Source organism: Vicia villosa, linkage group LG4 (assembly GCF_029867415.1).
Source record: "Vicia villosa cultivar HV-30 ecotype Madison, WI linkage group LG4, Vvil1.0, whole genome shotgun sequence".
Taxonomy (NCBI): domain Eukaryota; kingdom Viridiplantae; phylum Streptophyta; class Magnoliopsida; order Fabales; family Fabaceae; genus Vicia; species Vicia villosa.
This window is the reverse complement of record NC_081183.1, coordinates 128,093,862-128,110,679: the sequence shown is the minus strand read 5'-3', so window position 1 is coordinate 128,110,679 and position 16,818 is coordinate 128,093,862. Positions and strand designations below refer to the sequence as shown.

The following is a 16,818-nucleotide window of genomic DNA, read 5'->3' as shown; positions in this document are numbered from 1 at the left end:
TAAAAAATCCAATTTTGAAATAATTTGAATATCTGAATATGTTGGGCAAATTTTGGGGTATGACAATGTTCCACCGCATCGAAAATCTAAAACAATTGCACCTCGATGTAGATCTGACTCCACCTATCCAAATAGTTCTAGTAGGGGTGGCAAACGGGCATGTCCGCCCCGTTTAGGCCCGCCTCGCAAAAGCCCTCAAAAAATGGGGCAGGGCGGGGCAGACATATTGGAAAATGCGGGTCTAAAACCTTGTCCCGCCCCGTAAACAGTGAGGGCGGGGCAGGGAAAGCCCGCGGGCATTGAACCTTTTAGGCCTAAAAATAGTAAAATTGTATGAAAAAGTTCATGCCCGAAAAAAACCCGCAAAAAAATGAGACGGGGCGGAGCGGGCACATTAAAGAGAGCGGGCCTAAAACCTTGTCCCGTCCCACGAAAAAGTGCGGGCAAAACGGACTTTCCCCGCGGACCGGACCCGCTTTGCCACCCCTAAGTTCTAAAGCAGAACATTAATCACTTGATTGCACTCATTAACTTTATCAATTTAACTAGTACTTAGACCCGTGCAAGGCACGGGTTAAATATTTTCTAAGTAAAAAATCAGATTTTAAAAACACTTATAATTTATAAATTTTACTTATAGTTAGATTACTATTGTATAGATAAAATGTCATTGTTATTAATAATATACATAAAAAAGTTTACTTAACTATTTTTTTTTTTTAAATTATAAAATATTTTGGGCATTTCTAATTTATTAAATTTTACATAATAATATTTAATATTGCATTCTTAATTACTTAAAATTTTAAATTTATGTTGTTTACTAATAAAACATTACAAAAAATATAGAAGAAAATTAAAAACATAAAAAAAATGCAGAGAAAATCAAATTTAAACATACGCAATGATCACAAAAAATAGGATAATATGTTATAGTAAAGATATTTTAAATTATGTATTAAAATTATAGTAGTATGTTAATATGTTAATAGTAAGAATATTTTAAATTATATATTATTGATCCCTATAAATTTTATATATTGAGTTAATATAAAAAAGATCTTTAAACCGGATATTGCTAAAGCCAGAGATGATTTAACTTGTGCCCATCTTGATGTTAATAATGATCCCCTGGATCAGAACAAAGTTCAGAAGGTGCAGATATGTACTGAAAAGTTGATTGCTCTGAATGAACTTGAAGAGAAAATTCTGAAGCAAAGATCCAAGATAGAATGGCTCAAGTTAGGAGATGGTAATAATTCATACTTTCATGCCACCATTAAAGCAAAACATGCTGCCAAAGGTATGCATATTCTACATAGGGATGATGGTACAGTTATTACAAAGCAGGAAGAGATTGAGCAGACTGTGATTGAATTCTATAAAGGACTTATGGGTACTGCAGCTAGAGAAATCAAACAGGTGGACATTAATGCTATGAGAGAAGGCCCTCAACTCTCTTTTGATCAAAGACAGAGTTTGATATGCCCTGTTAGTGAGGAAGAGGTGACTGTGGCTTTGAAGGGTATAGGTGACCTAAAAGCACCAGGGATTGATGGGTTTGGAGCTAAGTTTTTCAAAGCTAGCTGGCAGACTATCAAACATGATGTGATGAAAGCTGTGAGGGAGTTTTTTGAAAAAGGTGATTTATACAAGGCAGTGAATTGTACTATAGTGACATTGGTACCAAAAAGTGCTGAAGCAAGGACCATAAGGGACTATAGACCCATAGCAGGTTGTACAACTCTGTACAAGATTATCTCAAGAATCCTCACCAGTAGGTTGGCTAAAGTGATTGGCTCCATCATCAGTCACAATCAGGCAGCTTTTGTACCTGGACAACAAATACACAATCACATCCTCCTTACCTATGAGCTACTGAGAGGTTACACTACCAAGGGAGGGGTTCCTAGATGTATGCTACAGCTATACCTACAAAAGGCCTATGATATGGTTGATTGGGGTGCTTTAGAGATGATAATGAAGGAACTAGGTCTGCCTAATCAGTTTATACACTGGATCTTGCTCACAGTGAAATCTGTCTCATACAGGTTTAATGTATATGGTGTCTATACAAGTCACATACAAGCTAAACGAGGGATAAGACAAGGGGACCCCCTATCCCCTTTGCTCTTTGTCTTTATGATGGAGTACTTACATAGACTCCTCCATAAAATGCAAAGACAGTCTGGCTTTAAACACCACCACAAATGTAAGGAGCTGCAACTTACCAATATAACATTTGCTGATGATGTTCTTATGTTTGCTAGGGCTGATGCAAATTCTGTCAAGATGCTGATGCAAGTGATTCAGGATTTCTCTACTTCAACAGGGCTGGTGATTAATCCAAGGAAATGCAAAGTCTATCTTGGAGGAACTGATGCTGACACTTGCCTCAGAATTAAAGATTTGACTACCTTCCAAGAAGGCACTCTACCCTTTAAGTACCTGGGCATCCCTATGTCAAGCAAAAGGTTAGAAATACATCAATATAGTCCCTTAATTGATAAGATCACAGCCAGAATTACACACTGGAGTAGCAGAATGTTGAGTTATGTTGGGAAAGTCCAGCTAGTGAAAAGTGTATGTTTCTCTACTGCAAACTACTGGCTTCAATCCTTACCTCTCCCCAAAATGTCATTCAGCACATAGATGCCATCTGTAGATCCTTTGTATGGACAGGTAATGCTACAATTAGTAAAAAAAGCCCTGTTGCATGGAAAGATGTTTGTAAACCCAGGAAGTTTGGAGGACTAAATATCATAGACTTACAGATCTGGAACAACTTGACTATGCAGAGACTTTTATGGAACCTTAGTAAAAAAAAAGGATAGCCTGTGGGTGAAATGGATGAATTGCTATTATCTGAAGGATAAAGATGTTTTACAGATTGAGGATAGAGGTCAATACTCTTGGATTCTTAAAGCTATTCTGAGGCAGAGACAAACAATTGCAAGTATGCCAAATTGGTCTACTATGGGGCAATTCAATACTAAACGGATATACAAACAACTGAGGGCTGCTGAGATCCAAGTGCCTTGGTTCAGGATATTCTGTGGCAATAGTGCTAGACCTAGAGATCTCTTCACATTATGGTTAGCCTGTCATGAGAAAATGGCAACTAGAAGTAGATTACATAGATTTGGATTTTTTGATTATGTTCAGTGTTGTTTTTGTCTGTAGGAAGAGACCCAACATCATCTCTTTTTTGAATGTAATACAACTAAAATGATTTGGCAACTTGTACTGAAATGGATGGGAATTGATAGACTCCCTCAGAACTGGGCAGCTGAAGTTCAATGGATAATCCAAAAATGCAAAGGGAAGTCAACAGGAGCTAGTGTCTTGAAGTTGGCTATAGCTGAAGCTGTGTATGGGATATGGCAATATAGGAATGCTGTTAGTTTTGGTAAAGTGGTCGATTCTAATAATGTTCTTTTAGGTATTCTTGACATGATTGTGTATAGAGGTTGGACTAAACCTAGGCTTAGGGCTCATATGGCCAATTTGATGTTATAGTTGTGTTTTGATTAGCTGGACCGTATGGTCGCTTTGTAAGAACTGTTTTTTGAATTAATATATAAGTAATTTGATTCAAAAAAAAAAAAAGATCTTTAAACTTCAATTATTTTAAATGCACAAAAAAATGATTTAAATTAACATAATAATTTCATAAATATTTTAAATGCACAGAAAAATGGGTCATTGAAATTAATTTCATTTATAACTCACCTTAATGTTATAAAAAAATAAAATAAACGTTATTATTATATTTTGAGTATAAAGGTTCCTATATTATTAATTTATTAATTTATGAGTAATATTTCAAAATTCCTATTACATTATAGGATCGTTATAATTTTAGTGGTTTCTATAATTACTATTTTAATTTATATCATCATCAAAATTTTATTTATATCTTTGACTTTTCTATTAATATTTTTTTATATTTATATTGTTTACTTTTATATGGTTAACTTATTTCTTTTAGTTTGAAAATTATTTAAAAAAAATTATCAAATTGACATTCCTCTAAATAAAATACTATGAAATTACTTATTTAAAATACTATAAAATTTTCAAATTGACATTCCTTTAAATGAAATACTATAAAACTTATTTCTTCCATCTTTAATTATAAAAATAATAATATTATTTAATTTAAAAATTACTTAGTTAATAATTATATGGTGATAAATTTCAATCAAAACAAATATGTCGGACATCTTTAGGCTTTGTTTGGATTGATGGAATCGGATGGAGTGGAGCGAAATGGAATGGAATAAAATGATATTTCGTTGTTTGGATAATTTAAAAACGGATGGAGCGGAGCGGAAAGGAGTGGTATGGATTCCATTCCATTCCATCACTTACCACCATATTCCTTCCCCTCCGATTTGGGCGGAATGAATAATTAGTCTTATTCCGTTCTAAAATTTCCAAACAATGGAATGGTACATTCGTATCGCTCCGTTCCACTCCGCTCCATCCCACTCCGCTCCATTCCATTCCGCTCCGTTCATTTCGCGATATCCAAACATACCCTTAATGTCATATCCATATTGGAAATCTATTGGTTTAGAAACAAATAGATGATAAGCAAGTTTAAGGGACATCACACAATTTACCTTCAATGCAGCAACCTCAAATGCAAGCCAACCAAACGAACAAACAGATAAATAATGTGTATTCGAGCTTTCACTTTCAAAAATGCATTTAATGCGAGTATACATAATCATAGTTTAAACAAACATAATCATATAGAAACAGTGAAGTTGTACAACACCCTACAAGTTAGCACATTGCAGACACTTTCTTATTATTGAATTTGTTTATATGTATAGTTGATATGAAATTGTGTAAATTTGGAGAAATTGCAATTGTATGGCTGATATAATTTGTTCATATGTATAGCTGATATGAATAGTAGTTAAATTGACATTGTGTACGTTTGGTTAAATATGCAGGAAGTTTAAATTTTCTGATAGTATGTTTGAATTGGCTTTTGGAAGATCCGAAATTAATTCTAGAGGTGTAGAATTGATTCTGGGTGATTTTGAGGTGTTTGTTTTATCAAAAGTAAAATTGATTCTGTCTCCAGAATTGATTCTACTTAAAGCTAGAATTTGTAGCTTCTACCTCCAGAATTGATTCTGGGTAATTTTATACTAAAATTTATTGTTCAACTCATTTTTACATAAATATATCCAAACATAAATCAATTCTGCTAAACTCACTTCTATTAAAATCAACTCTACCAAACTCAATTATGTTAGAATCAATTCTGTTCACCGCCAATCCAAACACACCCTCAACCTTCTTGCATCACCGACCGCTATTAACATAGCTAATTCACAGACCCAGTTTGGATTATCTTTTAACTTGCACGGCCTTCTCAATTCAAATTAGTTTATAGTTCTTCACTAAAGAAAAGAGTCTTCATAAGCTTATGGATGTTAAAGAAGAAGTTAAACAAGAGAGGTTCTAAAAAACTGAGATGTAAAAGCTATTATCAACTTATACAATAAGCCATTGTTCAGAGAACTAAAATTTATGTTAAAGACCTATTTGGATTAGCTTATTTGATCTTATCTACTAATATAAGCACATGTAAGACTATTTGGAAGAGCTTATGGAAACAATTCATAACATGTTTTCACCTTATTTCTATATGCTTTCCAGGACAACCTATGAAAACACCTTATAACTTATATGAGAACCATTTGACTTTATTTTATCTTCTATTATAAAAATAGCTTATGCACAGACACTTATGTGATAACTTATGCACAGTTTCCCCGACGCGGTTATTGAAATATGTATGGAAAATGAGTCTTACTGTATGTGAGTTCAATAACAAAGGGTGAGTCCTCCGGCCCATATCCAAGAAAAGCATTAGTATACTTCTCCTCCAGTATATCACGCTTTCTAAGAAGCTTCATTCTCCGACACTCAGTATAGAATCTGAAATGACCAATAATAGAATAGACTAAATACCAAACACCAACAACCAGCATTTTTTATCTTCTTCTTTTATCTTTTTTGACTCATTCCAGTACATTTTTTGGTAAAGCAACAGTGACCTATGAAAACTACCAAACACCAACAACCAGCATATGAAACCCTAAAATTGAAGTGAAAAACCCTAAAACAAAAACAAACCTCTTTATGTGTTTTTTTTAGGAAAACAAGTTGATGTTTTTTTGACGACAAAATTAAAATAAAGCAAACAGCATATTCCATCATATTCTCTAAAACCCTAACTATACGAAACTTCATACCAAATGCCCAGAATCCTAATGAAAAATGATGCAAACACCAACGCCAGAAGACGAAACCCTGAAATTGAAGTTAAAACCCAAAAACAACAAACATACCTCTTTGTCGTACAAAATTATCTCGAAGTGCTCTTTGGTCTTCGATAATCTGTCAATTTTCATGGACATACCAGAATTGCTCCCAGTTCTAAAATGGCAAAACCCTAACTGGGTCGGATCGACATAGTGGTTTCTACATTAAAGAAGATAGTAGAAACAACAATAGGACAACAGTTATCAAAAGTAACATTACGGTTTGTAAAGAAGAAGATGAAGAAAAAGGGGAGAAAGAAGAAGAAGAGGAAGAAGGGGAGGAAGAAGAATGAAACACTTTATGAGAGAGAAAGAGAATGAGAGAAAAGACGAGAGAGAGAGAAAAATTGAAAATTGAAATTGAGATAATGACATACCGCTAAGCAAGGAGAAAATAATATCACAAAAGACAATTTTTTACCCCAAAATATTAATTTTGTGTAAGATAACGGAAGGATATTATTATGATTTCCAAAAGTAACTTCTTTTTCTTATATTATAGATTTCTTCTCAAATATTTTTGAACTTCTCAAATTATTTTAAAGTTGGTTCCGTTCATTCTTAACCTTACTTTGAAGTACAACATCCAGTTTCTTCTATGATGGGCACACTATCTTGCTTCTGCATCTTTTTCCCACACGACAAATCATGGAACACTCCATTGTTGAAAATGAAAATCCTAAATCCATTCCCAAATTTCAATTCTTTGAAATCCCTAAATCCAATCCCAATTTTCAATTCTTTGAAATCACACTCTTCAACAACTTCACCACAACAAAACCAATTCACAATTTCATATCTAATTACCAATTTCGGCTTCTCGTTAGAAACCGCTACAAAGGCTTCCAAACGCGTTCATTTCACGACTTCTGAAAAGCCTGATTCAGTAATCGCCATCTTCAGAAACTACGATTTCTCTGATTTCCAGATTAGCAACCTTGTTAGACAGGCACCCAACATTCTTACATGTGACCCCCACAAAAGGGTTTTGCCAAAGTTTCAATTTTTACTCTCAAAAGGTGCTTCAAATTCTGATGTAGTGGAGATTGTGGTCAGAAGCCCTAGAATTCTATATTCAAGTCTTGACAATTGCATAATCCCTACTTTTGAATTGATGAGAAGGTTCCTTCCATCTAATGAGAAAGTTATTGAACGAATACTTCAATGTAAGTTTTTCTTTGGTCATTATACTTTTGTTAATAATTTGAAGTTGTTGCTTGATTATGGAGTCACTGACTCAAATATAAGATATTTGTTACTTAAAAGACCGTCTATATTGTTGTGTGTTGACATGAGGGGTGCATTGGATATGGTTAAGGAAATGGGGTTTAATGATCCTTCCAATGTGAATTTTTGTATAGCATTGTTAGCCAAAAGGGCCATCTCGGAATCTCGGTGGGATGCAAAAGTTATTGTGTTTAAGAAATGGGGTTGGTCTGATGAAATGGTTCTCGAAGCGTTTAGGAAGCGACCGATGTGTATGCTATCATCCATAGAGAAGATTAATAAGGTCATGAGATTTTGGGTGAATGAGTTGGGTTGGAACTCTTTGGCTCTTGTCAAAAGGCCGGATATTTTTGCATATAGTTTGGAGAATAGGATCATTCCGAGGGCTTGTGTTGTTTCATATCTGATCTCGAAAGGTTTGATGGAAAAGAATGTTGAATTGTCTACCCCTTTTGCTGTTAATGAAAAGGTGTTTCTTGAAAAGTATGTGCAATGTTTTGAAGAGGAAAGAAATGATTTGTTAAAGCTATACCAAGAGAAAATGGATGGTAAGAAAATCAAGGAAAATGGTGAAGTGCCTGTAAGCTATTGAATTGGTGAAGATATCATAGCCCGATAAACCTTTGTGGAATTTGAAATATAAGGATGTTCATATTTCACAAATTCCTTGCTGCTTGAGTGTTAAGCAAAGACAGTCGGAATGACTTAAATGTTGATTTTTGTAGATTTAAATGTTAAGCTGGGAAATGTATTGGGTGACTGCTGCAGATTCTTTTTATGGAATTATTTCTTGTAGCTTATTTCTTGATTCGGTTTTGTAGTTCCTTCACCTTGTTTGATGAAAGAAAATATGGATGAGTGCAAGAATTTATATTAAACTTTGGAGGGGAAACATACTCATTTTTTCAGATTATGCCAATACGATCTGAGAAGTGCTTTTAATTGAAAAGGATATGGCAAAATAATAATTGATATGTTTCATTTGATATATGGAAATAACATTTAAATGTTTGGAATTACCTCTACTTAGTTATTTGATTTGTTCAACTTATCTTTTTGGATTTTGTACTATTCCAATTATCAGTATGGTGCATACAGTGGTACTGTGATGACTAGCTGTGATTTATCAAACTCACTGTGATACCAAAGAAGCACAAAAACTAACAAAAGCTTTACATGCTTTTCTGTCAAAGACTCCTGCTTTAGATTTGTAAGTAATTCTTTTAAGTACTTTTCCTGTCAAAGGCTCTCTACACCCTTATGCAGGTCACATTTTTTAGGAGACACTAGAAGAGGCGCGAGGTGCATTCAAAGATAGGATGCATAGGATGATCAAGACAGTTCGCCATAAACAGTAGATAGCCTATTTGATACTATTATTTATTGTTTATGAAACACTACCTTTAGGCTATGTTTGGGAGTTTGAAGGGGAGGGGAGGGGAGGGGAAGGCTTCCAAAAATAAAATTTTAAAAAAATATAGGAAAATATTTGACATTTTTTGATAAAATGATTTTGTTTAGAATGATAAAAGAGTCATTATCATTAATATATTTTTAATTTTGGGAATACTATAACAACCTAAAAGATATTTGGAACATTTATGTAAGCCCTTCAAAACCCTCCAAAACCCTCCTTCAATACAATTTTTGAGTTCCCCCATTTTATGAGGTTTTTGGTGTTATGAATAAACTCAAACCCTCCAAAACCCTCCTACCCAAAATATTTTTATCCTTTTCACCCAATTCTTCTTATTTTTCAAAGCCCTCCCCTCCCTTCCCCTCCAAACTCCCAAACATAGCCTTAGTCTTTTGGCAAGGGCCAGAACAACCCAACCTAACTGATTGACCCAAAAACTCTTCACTAAATTAGTTTTATCAATACATACTAACATACAGTGAGGATGCACTCTGAATGCTTCCAGAACATCTTCATTAGACCACCCCCATTTTGTAAAGGCATCGACTTTCTCTATCCACAGCGTTTTGCTTACGGATGTTTTGGCATGCCGTGCTATACGGCGGTGGGATCCTTTGATGACCAGGGTCCAGGGAGTGATTCTCCCCAAGGACAAAAGGATCTGGGGTAAATTCAACCAATGTGTAATTTCTCTCCACAAATGCATATTGTCTTTCATAGGTTTCTGTCCCTTTCAACGATTTCGAGGTTGGCGTGCTTAACCATTTATTGATTTCCCCTTCGCAACTATATCCAGTGAGTTAGGCCTACATCAAGGTTTTCTAGTGCTGGTGTGAATACAAGAATGGTGTGACAACCATGCTGCTCTTCTTACATCTTTTTAAACCTCAATGCATCTCTGCTGATTCGACCTGAGGCCAAGGTTTGATATCTCTCAAACAATGTTCCAAGATGTTAAGTATATTCGGAGAGCGTGAAAAACTATTGAATGGTTTACTTGCAAGCATAAATTTTGTGTAATGCTATGTCCTAAGTTGCAATTGACTTGATTGTATTGTTTCATTATGTCGGGTTGGAAAATGTAAGCCCTTGTTCATGGATGGATGTATTATCAATTCATGTTAAAGTTGTGATCTTGTGAGGTATATCAAATATTTGATGCTTTATAAATGATTGTAGCACAGATACAGATTCTTAAATAGCCAATACTTATTTGTAACCTTGCTGAATATCCATGCTGTTGTGGAATTTGAAATATAAGAATGTTCATATTTCACAAATTCCTTGTGTTTGAATGTTAACCAAAGACAAAGATTGAATGACTTAAATGTTGATTTTTGTAGATTTAGATGTTTAGCTAGCAAAGGTATTGGGTGACTGACTGCTGCAGATTCTCTTTAAGGAATCATTTCTTGCAGTAGTTTTTATGTTCAGATAAGTGATTCCCATGGCTAATGTTGGTGTATTTTTTGGGATGAAATAGGTGCATCAGTTGAATATACCAACAACGTCAAGTCCTCATATGAAGCACATTTCTTGTTTTTTCCTGATGTTGTAGTAGGTTTTGTTTTGACAAGACCAATACAGCCTGCACCAGTTTTTACAAAACTATTAGGTAAAAATTAAAAAAATCAACTTCACTTTTTTTCAAGGAAATGTGCCTTTCAATACAAACATTGGTGGTGATCTGTTACTGGGTCAAGAATCAATTGTTGGTGCCTTGGTTGATAATATAGAAGATCTCCACATATTTTATCTGCTGCATGGACACCCTGCTGCCATTGCTCAACACAAACATTTTCAACCACATGCAGCTCATATTTTGCAACGATTCTATTCTACATATCACCATGTGAGGATCATTGTCAATGCTAGTAGCATCGCTTACCCTACTCCATGGCTGTGATCACAGTGATCACTAGCAAATGGATAAATGTGTTGTGCTATGAACTTAGACTTAGGAATCAGCCAACATACTTTTCCATCAACATATTGCAAGCATCGGGATATGAGTGGCGGTGACAATTATTTCCATAAGGGATCCTTACAATTCAGATAATGGAATCCGGGAGGATGTATTTGTTAGACTCTATTAGGAAAATTAATGGGTAATTATTGTAATTATATGTTTTATTAATTTAGAGTTTATGTTTAGAGTAAATAGGAGAAGATATTTGGGAGTGGATCATCGGGGAATTGGATATGAAAAATGTCATTTTGACATTAGGGAGGTATAGACCCTCAAAGTTCTGCACTGTTATTTTATAATTCCAATTTTTTTCCCTATTATCTTTTATATATCGGTTAGTTTCTATCAATTGGACATGTAGTAGTTTGATGGCAGCGGTGATGCCTATTGGAGGTTGATTTGGATTGAGAAGCATTTTGAAGTTGTGGGAATACCAGAGTGAGAAGTTGTCAGAGGCGGTGGAAGCCCTGAGAAACTGTGCTCTCATATGGTGGCAGTGGCGGAGTTAACGACATTTACAAGCGAGTTGGCTAATGTTTCATAATACATTACTCTTCTATATATATATATATATATATATATATATATATATATATGATGAAGAAAAATTTGAATCGGAAATAGAGTTGTTGATGACTTACACATTCGTCATTCAACAAGAAGAAACTAAACAAGGAAATTTCGCTCTCGATTATATAACAGAAGAGAGAAATTAGGAAAAGGTAGAAATCACAAAAGTAGAAGATTTCTAAAATTCCCTAGTAAATGTCATCGAGGAAAATAAGTAAGAGACAAAAGCATATTTTTTTCAAATTGCTTAGTATCGAGAGACACTTTAATGAACATGATGAGAGTTTGGTGTTTGAATCGAGGACCAGACTATCTCTAAATGAGTCTTGTGAGAATGGTGGATTATATTCTTGTACTCGCTAAAAGTATTATGAGTGACAATCTCTAATTGTGTAGGGTTATTGTTGGTGTAAAGCAAGCTCGCACATGATGCTAAGAAGTTTTATATCTAAGTGATATCTCAATAAATTGAATGTCCTCAGGAGATATTTTAAGTTGAGATCCTTAAGTGAGATTTCAGGTTAAGTCTCTCGTGCGAGACTTTAAGTTGAATTCCTTTTAGGGATGTCAATGGGGCGGGGCGGGGACGGGGGATACATTCCCATCACAATCCCCGCCATTGAATCTATTCCCCATCCCCACTTCGGGTCCCCGCTTCGGGGGGATTTTGTCCCCCATCCCCGTCCCCGCGGATCCCCGCGGGTCCCCACGGATCCCCACGGTTCATGCGGAGATCTATAAACATGATTTTTTTTATATATAATTTTAAACCAAATTAATAGTAAAAGCCTCAAAAATTAACCAATAAATATATTGTTTTTACAATATTTAATCTATAATATCGAACAAAATTTTCAAACTAAAAAAAATGAAAAAATCATTTATATCACTCTTTTACTAACAATACATATATATTTTAAATTTGTGTATAAGATTAATTATATAAAATGTCAAATAAACTTACATAATAATTTAAAATTATATATAAATTAAGGACATTATGCTATTTTATTCGGGGCGGGGACTCCACGGGGCGGGGGATATTTACGCCACCCCGTCCCCGAAGTGCCTTCGGGGAGACTTTGATCCCCATCCCCATCCCCGCGGGGGGAAAATTCCCCATCTTTGGGGCCCCAAACGGAGAATCCCCACGGAGATCCCCGCTAACGGAGGCAAGTTGACATCCCTAATTCCTTTGGTGAGACTTTGAATCATTTGTCTCACTAATTATTAAATGGTCCAAGACGGGGTATATTTTATGATCCAAAAGGTTAATTGTGAGTGAGTTGATGAAGCCTAAGAATTCTTTAGTATTGATCTATTAGTTGTGTTACCACTGGACGACAGGGATCTTCTAGTGGAAGTCTGCCATGGATGTTACCTATGAGGGAAGAAATGATCTTTCATTGGAAGTCAAGCATGAATATTGCCTCTAAGGGAAGCAAGGACCTTCCATTGAAAATCCAACATGGATTTTGCCGTTAAGGGTAGTAAAGATCTTCCATTGGAAATCCAACATGGATATTGCCTATGAAGGCGACAGAGATCTTCCATTGGAAGTCCAACATGGATATTTTCTCTAAGGACGGCAAGGACCTTCCATTGGAAGTCCAGCATGGGTATTGCCTCTAAGACCAACAAGGATCTTCCATTGGAAGTCCAACATGGATATTTCCTATGAGGGCGGCAATGATCTTCCATTGAAAGTCCAACAAGGATATTGCCTCTAAAGGCAGAAAGGAGCTTTGATTGGAAGTCCAACATCCAATCATTTATTAGTTATATTTTATGGAGAAATGATAATAAAACATTTTCAAGAGAGTTTATACATGGTAAACTAAATTTCTCTCACCTGATTAAAGTAGCGAACAATAAATAGCTAACTCTAATAGTATCTCTAATTAACTAAGTTCCATGTTCTTGGGGTGAGTCTTCCATTCACCTCCTCGAGTTTATAAGCTCCATGAGATAACTTCTTACATATGCAGTATGGACCTCCCAATTAGGATGTAATTTCCCCAATTGGGGTGACACAACTACTTGTTTGAGTACGAGGTCGCCCTTCTACATATATCTTGGGACCACTTTTGAGTTGTACTTCTTGACCACCCTTTATTTGGCGGAAAATTCCATGATGTTAATGACATCGTAGGTTTGGTCAATTAAGTCGGTTGCACACATATGTCCTGCCTCGTTTCCTCTTTCATTGAATTGAGAACGTCTCCAAGTGGGCATATGAATTTCTACAAGTAGCACGAGTCAATGCCATACACCATTGAAAATGTAATCTCTTTGGTAGTTGAGTAAGGAGTGGTGTGATACGACCACAATTATTCACGGAGCTGTTCCGCCCATAGCTCTTTAACTTTATCCAACTTTTTCTTTATATTGCCCAATATCCACTTTGTGGATGGATAACAAAAATAAACTTCGTAAGTACTCTTAGGTTGTGGCAGAAATCAACCACTGTGGAATTGGTGAATTGAGTACCCTTGTCTAATATGATAATTCTCGACTAACCAAACTTGTACATGATCCATATACAATAAAAGCAACGAATTTTTCTGCTATGATCTTGGAGACGACTTCCACTTCTATCCATTTTATGAAATAATCTATTCCATTGATCAAGAACTTCAATTTATCGGACACTAGCTAAATAGGGTCTAAGATGTTCCACCGCATCGAAAATCTAAAACCATCACACCTCGCTGTACATCTCCCTCCACCTATCCAAACAGTTCCAGAGCAAAACATTAACCACTTAATTTATGCACTCATTAACTTTATCAATTTAATTACTCCACAATTTAAAAAATATATATGAATCCGTCATCTAGTATATAAAATCTTACTTACACACAAAACAAAACTAGGATATTCAACCATTTAAATGATGAATTTCTTCTCAAATATTTTTGAACTTCTCAAATTATTTTAAAGTTGGCTCCGTTCATTCTTAACCTTACTTTGAAGTACAACATCCAGTTTCTTCTATGATGGGTACACTCTCTTGCTTCTGCATCTTTCTGCCACATGACAAATCATGGAACACTCCATTGTTGAAAATGAAAATCCTAAAGCCATTCCCAATTTTCAATTCTTTAAAATCCCTAAATCCAATCCCAAATTTCAATTCTTTGAAATCACACTCTTCAACAACTTCACCACAACAAAACCAATTCACAATATCATATCTCGTTACCAATTTCGGCTTCTCGTTAGAAACCGCTACAAAGGCTTCCAAACGCGTTCATTTCACGACTTCCGAAAAGCCCGATTCAGTAATCGCCATCTTCAGAAACTTCGGTTTCTCTGATTCTCAGATAAGCTTCATCGTAAGTAAAGCGCCCAACATTCTTACATGTGACCCCCACAAAAGGATTTTGTCAAAGTTTGAATTTTTACTCTTAAAAGGTGCTTCAAATTCTGATGTAGTGGAGATTGTGGTCAGAAGCCCTAGGATTCTATATTCAAGTCTTGAGAATTGCATAATCCCTACTTTTGAATTGGTAAGAAGGTTCTTTCCATCTAATGAGAAAGTTATTGAATACATACTTAAATGTAGATGTTTCTTTGGTCATCGTAATTTTGTTAATAATGTCAAGTTGTTGCTTGATATTGGAGTCACTGACTCAAATATAAGATATTTGTTACTTGAAACACCGTCTATATTTTTGATTCATGACATGAGGAGTGCTTTGGGTATGATTAAGACAATAGGATTTAACGATCCTTCCAATGTAAATTTTTGTTTAGCATTGTTAGCGGATAGGGCCATGTCAGAATCCAAAGTTATTGTGTTTAAGAAATGGGGTTGGTCTGATGAAATGATTCTTGAAGCATTTAGGAAGCGACCGTTGTGTCATCTATCATCCACAGAGAAAATTAATAAGGTCATGAGATTTTGGGTGAATGAGTTGGGTTGGTGCTCTTCGACTCTTGCCAAAAAGCCGGATATTTTTTCCTATAGTTTGGAGAATAGGATCATTCCGAGGGCCTCTGTTGTTTCATATCTGATCTCCAAAGGTTTGATAGAAAAGAATGTTGAATTGTCTACCCCTTTTGCTGTTAAGGAAAAGGTGTTTCTTGAAAAGTATGTGCAATGTTTTGAAGAGGAGAGACATAATTTGTTAAAGCTATACCATGAGAAAATGGATGGTAAGAAAATCAAGGAAAATGGTGAAGTGTCTGTAAGCGATTGAATGGTTAACTTGTAAGCGCAAGTTTTGTGTAATGCAATGTCCGAAGTTGCAATTGACTTAACTTTATTATTTCATTATGGCGGGGTTGAAAATTGGAGCCCTTGTTCATGGATGTATTCTTCAATTCCTGTTACAGTTGTCATCATGTGATGTATATCAAATATTTAATGCTTTATAATGATTGAAACACAGATACAGATTCTTTAATTCCTGTTACAGTTGTGATCTTGTCCATTCTGTTGTGACCTTGTATTTTGAGTATGCTTTGGGGTGGATCTTTAGTTCTTAGTTATATAAATCTCTCTCTCTTTTTTTTTTTTTTGGTTTTCCTGTGATTTGAAATATTTTCAAGGGATTTTGGGCATTCAGCTTAGAAATAAAGGAGAATTGTGGAAGATATCAAAGTCCATTAAAGCTTTCTGGAATTTGAAATATAAGAATGTTAATTCTTCACTTATTCCTTGCTGCTTGAATGTTAAGCAAAGACAGCCAGAATGACTTAAATGCCGTTTCTTTTTAGACTTGGATGTTTAGCTGGGAAATGTATTGGGTAACTGCAGCAGATTTTTTTCATGGTTTCATTCCTTGCAGTAGTTTTTATGTTCAGATAAGTGATTCCCATGGCTAATGTTAGTGTATTTTTGGGGAATGAAATAGGTGCATCAGCTGAATATACCAACATTAAATCTTCATATGATGCACCCTTCTTGATAAAGGTTGTTTTGGTACACTTCAAACATTCTACAAAAAGCCTTAGATGCAATAAGAAAGGATCTGTCAGTCAACCCAAGTCCCATTCATGATGTTGTAGTAGGTTTTGTTTTGATAAGACCAATACTGCTTGCACCAGCTTTTGCAAAACTATTAGGTAAAAGAAGCAACATCAGCTTTGTTCAAGGAAATGTCCTCTCAACATAAACTTGGTGGTGGTCTGTTATTGGATCATGAATCAATTGTTGGTGCCTTGGTTGGAGTAATATAGAAGATCTCCACATATTTTATGTTAGCAACCCACGTAATTTGAATGATGACAAGGATGGGTAGTGGGCCAGAATGCATTTCAAGGCCCAAGAGTTTTGA

The 16,818-nt window shown here is 35.2% G+C and overlaps 2 protein-coding genes across 2 annotated transcripts; both read left to right on the top strand.

Moving 5' to 3' along the window:
• Positions 1-6,859: 6,859 nt before the first annotated feature.
• Positions 6,860-8,377, top strand: LOC131595190 (uncharacterized). Its single transcript, XM_058867484.1, has one exon. It carries the CDS (start codon positions 6,949-6,951, stop codon positions 8,167-8,169), a length of 1,221 nt encoding a protein of 406 aa, XP_058723467.1. The 5' UTR covers positions 6,860-6,948; the 3' UTR covers positions 8,170-8,377.
• A 6,035-nt stretch (positions 8,378-14,412) lies between these two features.
• Positions 14,413-15,945, top strand: LOC131595189 (uncharacterized). Its single transcript, XM_058867483.1, has one exon. It carries the CDS (start codon positions 14,530-14,532, stop codon positions 15,736-15,738), a length of 1,209 nt encoding a protein of 402 aa, XP_058723466.1. The 5' UTR covers positions 14,413-14,529; the 3' UTR covers positions 15,739-15,945.
• Positions 15,946-16,818: the final 873 nt, after the last annotated feature.

Excerpts from the sequence above, each read along its gene's own strand:
- LOC131595190 (XM_058867484.1), top strand. The coding sequence starts at position 6,949 with ATGATGGGCACACTATCTTGCTTCTGCATCTTTTTCCCACACGACAAA.
- LOC131595189 (XM_058867483.1), top strand. The coding sequence starts at position 14,530 with ATGATGGGTACACTCTCTTGCTTCTGCATCTTTCTGCCACATGACAAA.